Raw genomic sequence first — 13,196 nt, 5'->3', positions numbered from 1 at the left:
CAAAATCTCATCTGTAGTCTTAGTAACAGACAAGCTTACACACAAAATATGGGATCAGATTTAATAGACATGTATGGTTTTGATATGAGCTGGATCTATTTTGTTTGTCTTGCTTAACAACAAAGAGCTGCGATCCTTTAAAAGAGCCAAATCATCATCAAAATCTCAAAAACTATACAGTCACAAGTGAAGATTGTGGAATCTGACCTGGAAGTTTGCTAACAAAGGTAAACCTTTATCAGTTTTACGTTATATATATATATATATATAAATAAAATAAGGTGTAATTGTTTATTTTTATTTATTTATTAGTTTGTTTTTAGGAAGTGAAATGGGTCTTCCACACAGGATTTCATTGTTTCTCCTCCTCTGCTCATCTCCAATAGGTAAACTATTTCTCCAGTACACTTTCTCATGAAATTGAAATGCTACGTGATTATGATAATTATTTTCATGAAGATAAACCAGCCTTCCCAAAGGCATGAGCTTGATTTTTATTAGATAAATGCAATGTGGAGTCAGAGTCCACTGGTGAAAACACAATTTTTTTCAATACAAATGATGGTAACACTTTGCTTTTAGGAACCAATTCTCACTATTAGCATGCATATTACTAGCAGATTGGCTATGTATTAGTAAGCACATGAACATATTTTAGATCCCTTAATCCGACTACCTTACTAACTATTAATAAGCAGCAAATTAGGAGTTTATTGAGGCAAAAGTCAAAGTTCATAGTTAGTTAGTAGTGAGAACTGGTCCCCAAACTAAAGCGCGACCATTCATGGTGTTGCTTTATAATTGCCTTTACATTTTTTAACTTAATTTGTATCATAACTGGCTTTTTCATGTAGTTTTTAACAAGTTCATTTGGTCCTGTAGTGTTTGTTGATGGTGCTTCCAACTCCACCGAGGCTCTCTGTGATCGTCGCTGTCTGGCAAATGTTCGGGTTGAGAAAGAACTGTTCAGTGCGCCACAGGATGATAACTGTACCATGGTAGTGAACATCACTTCAATACAATATGAGACGCTGTCTTTCGTAAGTGCCACTTTTGTCTTATTCATTATATTCTATGTAAAAAAAAAAAAAAAAACACACACACAAAGGGCACACAAATACAAATACTGTACATTTTTCCACCATGTTTTAGGATACAAAGGGCATGGAAATGAGCAGCCGTATCAAGGTAAACATGGTGAGTAGACAAAATACAGTTGGTACAGTAATTGTCACATGTAAATATAAAATTATCTGATATACTATTAAATATTCTATAGTGTGACATTAATAGCACATGAGCTAGAGTGCTGTTGTACTGAATTTTAGAACAGCAGAAGCTGTGCTGATATCCAGTACAACGTCACTTTAGTGTGAGTGTGATATTTCTTATTTTCAGCAGTTCTATAAACAAGAGTAATATTGAGTAACTGACTGTGCACGTATATAACTTATTACACAGCTACTTACAATCTAAATAAAATAAAATAATCGGAAACAAAACAAAAAAATTAATGTTAAGAAGCACAGCTACGTAGGAGAATCAGTTATTCTGGTGTCATTGTGTTACATGTAAATACCATGCAATTTTCAGAATTTGCAAAACAAAATGAGAAGCTGTAACACTTAAGTATAGGTATCAATTCTCAATATTAACTATTTTCTTATTAGCATGCATATTATTAACATATTATATTATTAACATATTAACATACACAATACAGTACATAAACTTAACAACTACCGTACTAATTATTAATAAACAGCACATAAGGAGTTTTTTAAGGGAAACGCTATATTTAATGGTTTGTTAATAGCGAGATTTGGGCCTTAAATTAAAGACAGAAGCTGCTTCTTTCACTGAAATTGTCTCAAAATTCAAACTTTATTCCCATAATCACCACGAATAGAAAGTAAAGAATGCATTTCTTCTGTTTTCTGCGCCGCAGGAATGGAAGGATCCTGATCTTGGATGGATGCAAGAGAAACCTAGATTTCCAACAATTGTTATGCCAGTTGATAAAATCTGGATTCCTCAGATAGTTTTGGACAACGCGTGAGTCTCAAGACTGATTTATGGCATTTATTATTTATTTAAGATGCCGTAAATGCCCTCTTTTTACACACAGAATTGAAACGACTGTGGAGCCGTACACTAAGGATGTACAGGTGAGGCGGGATGGTACAGTGAGCCATGCAATTGTTATGTTCACGACGGTGAGCTGTCAAATCAACCTCTTTAACTACCCCTTTGTGACTGGGTCGTGCCCCGTGGCCATCAATGGATGGAGCCAGAAAAGTAAGACTGAAATAACAAGAATATTTGTTGATGAGATTATGAACATTCGGAATATTTCAACTTATATTATGCAAACATTATAAATGAATTGTGCCTGCTGATAGCAAATAGGGTTTTGTAAATAGGGTCTATGATATCCTTGCTTACTTGGAAATGAGACATGTTTGCTCTGAAAATAAATGACAATGACTTTATTTAAATATCTCATGGCATGATTAAGGTTAATTCCAGCAACTGTTTAGTGAACTGGCTCCGTGGAAGTTATATTTGAATAATTTGACTATGTCCTCTTGTTTGTTTGTTTCAGCTTGCGCACTCAATTTCCAGATCTCTGATAACGTGACGTTGGTTGGCGGCAGTCGAGGAGAGTGGCTGACTACTAGTGTGAACAAAACTGTGGATGCATCAAATCGTGTTTATCTCCTAGTAAATAAATTATCCACTCCTAAACTTCTGATCAATCGTACTGCATTTAGAGAGCTTGTTACTTGTAACCCTCTAGGCCAAAGGCTCAGTTGTACAACCATATACTCATACCTCAAGAAATTGATGATTTTAATGTAATGGTTCACAACTCGGGGGTCAGGACCCACTTACATTAATATATTATTATTATTATTAGATTAAAATAACTGAACTTTGATCCCAAGCTGTTTCATGTGATGTGAACATGAAATATTAGCATATCGTCAGCCCATTTGTTGGTATTTTCGGTAATAATTGCTGTTTCCACAGTAACGCTGTACACAAAGCAGCACTGCGCTCACAAACGCTGCTTTATCAGACATTACAGGCTCATGATGAAATGGAAATGAGACCAATCACGCAAAGAAGGGGTTTAGAAAAAGTAAACTTTTTAGCGAATCATTTTGGGAGTCTTTGAGCATTTAAAGTAAAAATAAATGCATATTATAAGACAATTAAAGTTTTTTTGACCTAGCATGCATGTCAACCTGTTGCTGGGGACTCCCAAAACCAAAATATGAACTCTTCATTATACATAATATAGGGACACTTTAATATAGTTTTGATATTGTAATTTACTGAATAACGGTCATACTTTATTTTAGGGTCCAATTCTCACTATTAACTATAAACTACGACTTTTGCCTCAATAATCTCATAATTTCCTGCTTATTAACAGTTAGTAAGGTAGTTGTTTAGGATTAAAGGGTCTGGAATATGGTAATATTGGGAATATGGTAATATTATTGCAGCATATGTGCTTTTTATGTAGAAATAAACAGCCAATATATATGCAATGATATATGCATGCTAATTAACTAAAGTGTTAAAAAAGGCTGAATTTAGTAACTTACTGCCTGAGACATGCAGCAACGTCCTCTGAATCTCCCACCCTGGCCGTTTAAATTACGTTTACACAGGAACAAGTATGAAAAATCAGCGATTAATACTAGTCTAAGAAAACAGAGAATAATTTTAATATCTTGTCATGTGATTGAGGCAACACTTTAGAATAGGGAACACATAATCACTATTAATTATGACTTTTCCCTCAATGAACTCCTAATTTACTGCTTATTAATTGTTAGTAAGGTAATTGTTAGTTAAGGTGTGGGGTAGGATTAAGGAATCTAAAATATGGCCATTGAGAATAAGGCATTAATATGTTTTTAATAAGTAAAATAACAGCCAATATGCTAGTGCTAATAAACAACTAGTTAATAGTGAGAATAGATCCTTAAAATAAAGGGATTTAATTTGTCAGTTAAGGAAATAAACCATAATTGTTTGTTAATGAATAAATCGCGTTTGATCTTTGAACAGGTGGCTCTGTCGATTAACCCCTTCAGTGCTTTTGTGACCCTGATCCTGCCCAGCGCACTGATACTGCTGGCTGACCTGGTGAGCTTCGCTCTGCCATTCGAAGGAGGAGAGCGCAACTCTTTTAAGGTCACTTTGGTTCTGAGCTTCACTATGTTCCTCCTCATCCTCAGCGATCACCTGCCTAATAGTGGCCACTGTAGCCCCCTGCTCCGTAAGTAAATGAAAAGAGAGAGAAAACATCTGTTCCACTTGGTGGTATGCAGTTTTACTGTGCAGGTGTAAAGTGATTTGGACTGTACTTTTGACACTGTTTGGTCTTCGATAATCTAATATTATCAAACCTTATGATAAATCTTACCGAGAAGCATTCAGGCAGTCGAGAAAATATTATTGTGGAAAAGTTTAGTAGATGTCTGTTTTGGGGGGTCCAGATCCTCTGTTTTCCCTCTATATTTGCACACTGTATATATAAGGAAAATGTATTTAATCCCAACATATATTTAGCTTTTCTAATAGCATGTTTAAAAAAGACAGGCTTTTAATACAGAAAAAAAAGTTGTCAATCATTAGCATCATGCACAATAATAAGTTGACTGCATGTTCTCTGTTTTCTCCTCTAAAGACTACCACTTCAGCTTCTGTCTGGTGTGTTTGGTCATGAGTATGCTGGCCTCCATAGTGCTAACACGTCTGTCTGTAGAAGACAGCTTCTTGGTGTGCAGACGCTCCACCAAAGTTCATCCATCAAGCAGCTCCAAAACAAATGACGGCCTGAATCAGGAGAAAGGTATAAGATGATGAAAAACACAAGTTTAATGGCTTTTATAGCTTTTGCTTCAAGTATGAAACAAACAAAAAAGTGCAACTGTTTAAGGTAATATATGTCGTTCAACAGTAATATGCTTTATCATATCCTGGCATAAAGTTAACATCTAAATACTATTCACAATGCTTTTTAAAAACAAAAATGTAGTCCAAGACTTCATTTTATCCATCGGGCATCAATATACAACTACTTAAATAGGAAAATTGACACAAATGTATTGGATTGATAAAATCACGTTTCAGTGGTGCAACTGTTTGATGAACTTGATTGAATAAATTATTTGGTTTGCATCAACAGGTGTTATTACAACGATGTCTGGTGATCTGGCTTCAGAGACGGCTTCACTCCGGAAAATATTGAACTTTTTGGAGACCATGGATGAAGGAGAAAAGGAGGCTCAGAGAAAAGTGGCATTTGCTTACCTCTTAGACAAATTCTGCTTTGGCTTTTTCATAATCATCTACATACTTTATGGCATAATTATTATTGCTATCACCCGAACAGACATTTGTAAGGTTAATAATCTAGACTTCTGGGATGAATCCCAGCAAGAAGATGCCTACTATGACTATTCATACTCAGACTCATATGCATACGCATACACAAACACATACACATAGCCACTTTGATTGTTTCTCAGTTTAGCTCTGTTTTTTGTTTTTCTTTCCTCATCGGTGCATATAATTTGTAGAAAATTTTTGCAACGTAATGACTGAATAAGGTACAGGATATCAAATACTGATTTATTCATATTTATGAGAATATCAACTAAATCTTGGGAATCAATACGAAACAAAATACAAAAGAGCTTAACTTGTAACTCTCACTGTTTGATTAAATGTGCAATATTTCTGCATGCTACTGAGATTGAAAATCCATTTTATTTGTATTAATCATATTCTCAAAGGTATTTCTGTAGCATGAAATATAGCAACAAATAGAAATGTTATTTTAATCAAAACTGAACATTTTGCAATTCTTATTAAATGTTGTGGATCATTTATCAGTGTACACACTTCTAAATAAATACAGAAACTAAAAGAAGGCTTGGCAGGTAACTGGGTAAAATGTTTTAACTGTATATATATATACATATATATATATATATATATATATATATATATATATATATATATATATATATATATATATATATATACATATATATATATATATACATATATATATAATATATATATATATATATATATATATATATATATATATATATATATATATATATATATATATATATAGCAGCTACCTTACTATCTATCAGTAAGCAGTATCCAGTCAAATACTTTGGACAGGACATGCTTCAGACACAATAATTTACACAACTCTTCAATGAGGATGTTTTAAAGTTTGGTCTAAACAAACACAAGACTAGCTGTAGTTCTCCAAGCAGCTATCATAACATAATTAAATGCACTAATGTCCCCTTCATTAATGTCACACAATATTCTAAATCTCTTGCTGAACTTTACTTTCCCATGAACTTGATCTGTTTGTTTTGTGGAAATCCTGGGGGTAACTGCAGCTGTTCTGGATTTACATGCGATTAAATTAGGCATTATTGATGTTTGCAGTAAAAGCTTGATTTACTCTCCAGTTGTGCCATTCCTTGCTTGTGTTTTCTATTTGTTCTCTGGGGGAAAACTCCAGTAGTTTTTTTACAGCCTGTGTGGTTCTGATATATTATTTACACAGTTAATGTATATGCGGTCACACTTTATTTTAAGGTCCAATTCCCGTAATAAACAAACCGTAAACTACAAAGTTTGTGTCAGGATCACCAGCTTGAGTGCTCATGAGCACATGAGTCACATTGTCACTCCCTTAAAACTACATTGCCCATAATCCTTTGCCTGAACTCTTGATCATTAATTGTTTTCACCTGTGTATTGTTACCTCATTTTAAGCCTCTCTCTTTCTCTCTCATTCATTACTTAGTCTTGTAAATGTCATACTGCTGTTCTTAGCCCTTGTGTTCTGGTTCTTCTGTCATGGTTTTGATCTTTGCCTTGTTTTGTTTATTCAGTTTTATCTAAGCTCTCTGCTTTGTATTTGTTTGGACTTATTTCCCTGTGGATTATCCTTTAATAAAGAGCTTCCCTTGGATCCTCAGCGTTGGATCCTGAGCAGGTTGTGACAGATTTACCTAATAAACTCTAAAGCAAAAGATTTGCTTTAAATTAAGTTAGGTTTGTGCAGTTGCTACATGCTCAATAACAGTTTAAGTTATAGTTAGATTTAGGAATTAAAACATTGTGAGATAACCCAGTGTAGCTGCTAAATACTAACACATTCTGGATTAGTTCCTAAAATTTGCTGCTAGAGATCTAAAGTGCACCACTGCTGAATCTACAAAGCTACAGAAAATAATAATAATGATGGTGATGACAGTTAGTTGTGAAGCTAATTCATTGATAGGGGTGCTATGACTGATAGAGGTGAATGGGCAAATTTGCCCAGGACACAGGGCAACCCCAGTTTTAAATTATGAGTAGGATAGTATGAAGCAGTTCGAAATTGTACTTTGATGGATCAAACACACATTTCAGCCATGCAAGCCTAGAAGTTTGGTATTTTACCTGATGATAAATAAATTTTAAGGTAGCTGACACCCAGGATAAACTAGCAATTGCTCTCCATCCAGCTATACAGATTAAGTGCACTATTATTGCCTTTGTTAACATCAGGAACATCTAAAACCTCAGGGGGAAAGAGTCTGTGAATGTGTAGGGACTCTTCTGAATGTTCTGCATATATTTCCTTTATGAACCTGTTTGTGCATGTAGATTGGTGTTTGATTTGGCTGGGAGGCAAATAAAGTGCCTGGACTTAAAGTCTGTATAGAGGCTTATCAGAATATCAAAAACTAAAGTTCATGTAATTTCATGTGAGATGAAATTTAATATGTGCTGGCTCTATTTAGTTTGTCCTATTTTACATAGCACCCAAAGCCTTATTCCCTTTAAAAACCCAAGTGATGCTTGTTCGTATAATCCATAAACCGAGACAGCTGAAGGTGACATTTTCGTTCATTACCTCATGTTTACTTGCAAAGGTAAGTTTATCAGTTTTTTTTATATGTTTCTTAAGCTAGTGTGGATATGTCTACTTAAATGATGCAGGTAAAAAAAAAACTTATAAAGAGAATATAAACTTATAAGAGAATATAAGAAAGAGATGTTTTATGTGTGTTTGTAGGAACTGAAATGGTTTTTCGACACAGGATTTCATTGTCATTCCTCATCCTTTCAAATCTGATTGGTAAACACTTTCTCAAGCTGCAGTGAATACCATGTCTACTGTAATTTTTATAATTTTAATAAAATTTTTATACATTTTAATAAAATAATTTTAATAAAATTATACAATTCACTGATAAGTGCCATGGATTCTCAAATGTTTTTCAGATTTTTGACTTAATTAAAAGTTATGTTTCTAACATGTTTATCTGGTTATATAAATAAAGGTGACTTAACAGTTTTGGCAGATTTATGTGACAGTCGATGTCTGGCAAATTCTCTAATTGCCAAGAAACTGACAAGTGCACCACACGGTGATAACTGTTCTGTCAATGTTAACATCACTTCCATGCAATACGAGACAATGACCTTTGTAAGTATCTTAGTAGTTTTTTTTATTTATTCATTTTATTTTTTATTTTACTTTCTATCTTTATTTCATGCTTGTCTATGTCTTTAATGAAGTATGATTTAAACAAGAATATGTTACAATGTTACATGTTACAAAGACACATTTGTAAGTAGAAGGTATTCTACAAAATCAAATGTTTCAAAAATTACTTACTTTTGCTCCATGTAAAAAGGTATAGATTGTAACTATTTTTGTACAAAAAATATACAATGTATTTAAAGTAAATGTTATTAATATTTTTCAGTGTTATAATTTTCACATTGCCAAAACTCTGTCACCATTCTGTCATCATCCATATTTAGGATACAAAGAACATGCAAATGAGCAGCCGTGTCAAGGTAAACATGGTGAGAAGAAACATTTTTGATTTTGAAGAAAAGAAAACAAAAAACCTCGAAGCTCATAAACTCATTCCAACTCATTTTACAATTGGCAAAATATCAGTGAATGTGTTTCTTGAAGTATATTTTCCTCCATAGAAGTGGAACGATCCTGGACTAGCGTGGAATACAAATACATCTAATGCTACAGCAATTATGTTGCCAGTTGACAAAATCTGGACTCCTCGTCTAATTTTGGACAATGCGTAAGTGAACTTACAAGAGATTCTGTGGAATGGCATGCATTTTTCTGTTAGTTAGTGCAAAAGCAGTCTACCTATTGTACTACTTTTAGGTTCTACATAAAATTGAACGTTCATTGAATTGAAACATTTTTTTTTACATTTTCCTTTGGGACTCACAGACTACACTAATCATTTTTTGATACAAGAAACAAATATTGGTGCACTAAATAATAATACAATGAATATATTTCCACTAATCAAGACTTCAATTAAACTAAATGCAAGAATGGCATCACAAGCATTAGATGTCTGACATTAAAGGGATAGTTCACCCAAAAATCTAAATTATGTTATTAATAACTCACCCTCATGTCGTTCCAAACCAGTGAGACGTCGGTTTATCTTCGGAACACAGTTTAAGATATTTTAGATTTAGTCTGAGAGCTCTCAGTCCCTCCATTGAAACTGTGTGTATGGTATACTGACCATGTACAGAAAGTTAAGAAAAACATCATCAAAGAAGTCCATGTGACATCAGAGGGTCGGTTAGAATATTTTAAAGCATCGAAAATACATTTTTGGTTTTGGACTTTATTCAGCATTGTCTTCTCTTCCGTGTCTGTTGTGAGAGAGTTCAAAACAAAGCAGTTTGTCATATCCGGTTCGCGAACGAATCATTCGATGTAACCGGATCTTTTTGAACTAGTTCACCAAATCGAACTGAATAATTTTAAACGGTTCGCCTCTCAAATATGCATTGATTCACAAATGACTTAAACTGTTTACGTTTTTAATGTGGCTGACACTCCCTCTGAGTTCAAACAAACCAATATCCCGGAGTAATTCATGTACTCAAACAGTTCACTGACTGAACTGCTGTGAAGAAAGAACTGAAGATGAACACCGAGCCGAGACAGATAATGTACGAAACATTGACTCATTCACGAGTCAAGAACTGGTTGCATCGGTCTTCGGATCAGCAGTACTTCTTTCGGACAGTTCGATTCAATAAACCGGTTGAAGAAAACCGTTCACCGGTTCTTTTGCGCTCGACATAATGCCGTCATTGGCGATGATTGCCCTTGATTCAAGCCTTTCGTTTACCCCCGCTCATAACACTAGCACAGAATCAGTTCAGAATCAATCACCAAAAGAATTAGGTCGGTTCAGATGCTCTTTGTGTCAGTCTGCTTCACACTGAATCACACATGCGCACATCACACATCAGCTCCTCGGTTCTCGAATCAGACTCATCTGACAGAAACGGTTCTTGACTCGTGAACGAGTGATTATCTGGCTCGGCTCGGTGTTCATCTTCAGTTCTCTCTTCACAGCAGTTCAGTCAGTGTACTGTTTGAGTAAATGAATTACTCCGGGATATTGGTTTGTTTGAACTCCGAGGGAGTGTTAGCCACATTTAAAAAAGTTAACAGTTTAAGTAATTTGTGGATTAATGCTTATTGGAGACGCGAACTGTTTAAAACGATTCAGTTCGATTTGGTGAACTGGTTCAAGAAGATCCCGTTACATCGAATGATTCGTTCGCAAACCGGATATGACAAACTGCTTTGTTTTGAACTCTCTCACAACAGACCCGGAAGAGAAGACAATCCTGAAATATGAGGTAGTTTTTGCTATTTTTGGACCAAAATGTATTTTCAAAAAATTCTAACGGACCCTCTGATGTCACATGGACTACTTTGATGATGTTTTTCTTACCTTTCTAACCATGGACAGTATACCCTACACACAACTTCAATGGAGGGACAGAAAGCACTCAGACTAAATCTAAAATGTCTTAAACTGTGTTCTGAAGATGAATGGAGGTTTTACGGGTTTGGAACGACGCGAGTGTGAGTCATTAATGACATAATTTAGATTTTTGGGTGAACTATCCCTTTAAATGTCTATTTCAGACTTTAGAAAAAAAACTGTAGCTGCATCCGAAAAGTAACTTTCGTCACTGGATGGCTGGATGTGCCTGTGGTGGTTGTCGTCTTGTCGACCAATTTGGGTAACGTCATATTCTCTCTTTTTACGCATTCAGAATAGACATAACCGCGCAGCCCTACAAAAGTGATGTACTGGTGTTGAGAAATGGAAATGTGGACCATGCTGTTATCTTGTTCGTGTCAGTGAGCTGTGAAATCAACCTATTCACCTACCCCTTTGTAATTGGGGATTGTCCTGTTGCCATCAATGGATGGAATCAAGGCAGTAAGATGACATTTTTGAGTGAATGGTAGACCAACACAGCAACATAGTGTTGGCCCAGATCCGGCCCACATCTGGCCAGCATGAATTCCATGTGGGCCAGACCTGGGCCGAAACTGCTTGCTGTCTGGGAATACTGATAATTTGTTCATAACAATGCATAATGTAAATGATTTATAGAGAAAACTTGGAAAGTTTTTTGAATAACTGCTAAACTGATAAACATTATTTTGTTTGTGTTTATCTAGGTTGTGGGCTTATACTATCATTTACTGATGACATAACTATGAGTGGAAGTGAGCAGAGTGGAGAGTGGCTGACTGAGAATGTGAATATAAAACATGATAAACGCACATATCTCTCGGTATGCCCCAAAGACCTCATGTTCTCAGATTTCATAAATGTACACACTGCAAAAATTTTAAGGAATGACAGCCATATAAAAAAATGGAAGTTAATTAATAATCTGTTTGTGTAGCTACAGACCACAAAAGTTCCTCTCAGTAGTTGATACTACACTATACACTATGTACTCTGCCATCTAGTGCAGTGGTTCCCCTGTACCCGGAGTACTGGAGTTTGTCTTTTTTGTCTGATTATGAGTTTGAGACATGCAAAATGAGCAGTGTTAAGGGGGCCTCCAGGAACATGGTTGGGAATCACTAGTTTATGAATTTCAGATGGGTGCTTTCATCTCAAATGGAACATTTTCAGTAATTTATTAAAAACACCAACTTATATGTTATGTATGTTAAACAGGTTTTACATAAAATTCATTTTTTACTTACTGTTACTTCCAATCAATCAATCAATCACCTTTATTTTTATAGTGCTTTAAACAAAATACATTGCGCCAAAGCACTGAACAACATTCATTTGGAAAACAGTGTCTCAATAATGCAAAATGATAGTTAAAGGCAGTTCATCATTGAATTCAGTTATGTCATCTCTGTTCAGTTGAAATAGTGTCTGTTTTTATTTGCAATCAAGTCAATGATATCCCTGTAGAAACAATGCTTTTTTAATGATCTATGGTCAAATGTCAAGTGAAATGTGATTCCTTGTGACATGAATTTTAATTTACATTTACAACTTTCTCCACGTCTGTTAATATTACTATTTTTGTTGTATTTCTGTTGATACAAATATTATACAGTAGATAGGGATATACCACTGACAGTTTTCTACTCGCTGCCATTTATTAAAAAGGACATAATTTAATATACACGTTTTTAAGAATTTGTCTGTAGAGTAGAGACTATTATTAAATTGATACTTATTCTTTCTTCTGTTAACTGTTAACAGGTCACTTTATCAATCAATCCGTTCAGTGCTGTTGTGACCCTGATCCTGCCAAGTGCATTAATAATTCTAGCTGACCTGGTGAGCTTTGCTCTGCCAGTACAAGGAGGAGAACGCAACAACCTTAAAGTCACCTTGGTCCTGAGCTTCACCATGTTCCTAGTCATCCTCAACGATCATCTGTCCAGTGGTACAAGCTGTAGCCCTCTCCTCCGTACGTGAAAGAGCACAACAACAAGCCTCTTACACTTGTCATTAGTTCAGGGCAGTAGTCAGCGTGATGCAGTACAATAGAAATTCCTTGCAAAAGTTTGCCGATGCAACTGCTTGGACAACTCACTTAAAGAATGCTGATATGGGGGTATGAAATTAAAAATGCTGAGCTTTTTTTTCCCCTCAAGGTCACATTTGCTTTTCACTATTGGGACAGATTTAGACTATGGGAAGTATTTTTCGAAGTTTAGAAGACACTTTAGAGACAGAGGTAGAACTGTTGTTTGCATAGCAGTTTTAAGAAAAACTTTGTGAACAGATAAT

At 35.0% G+C, this 13,196-nt stretch overlaps 1 protein-coding gene across 1 annotated transcript; it reads left to right on the top strand.

Annotated features, from left to right (window-relative positions):
• The first annotated feature begins 318 nt into the window (after positions 1–318).
• Positions 319–12,881, top strand: LOC113047375 (5-hydroxytryptamine receptor 3A-like). Its single transcript, XM_026208732.1, has 10 exons — positions 319–386; positions 883–1,040; positions 1,153–1,197; positions 1,949–2,055; positions 2,129–2,298; positions 2,606–2,724; positions 4,087–4,297; positions 4,709–4,873; positions 5,210–5,319; positions 12,663–12,881. The coding sequence occupies exons 1-10, from the start codon at positions 332–334 to the stop codon at positions 12,879–12,881; spliced, it is 1,359 nt and encodes a 452-aa protein (XP_026064517.1). The 5' UTR covers positions 319–331.
• The last annotated feature ends 315 nt before the right edge of the window (positions 12,882–13,196 follow it).

Source organism: Carassius auratus, chromosome 28 (genome assembly GCF_003368295.1).
Source record: "Carassius auratus strain Wakin chromosome 28, ASM336829v1, whole genome shotgun sequence".
Classification (NCBI taxonomy): domain Eukaryota; kingdom Metazoa; phylum Chordata; class Actinopteri; order Cypriniformes; family Cyprinidae; genus Carassius; species Carassius auratus.
This window is presented reverse-complemented; position numbering and strand designations above follow the sequence as displayed.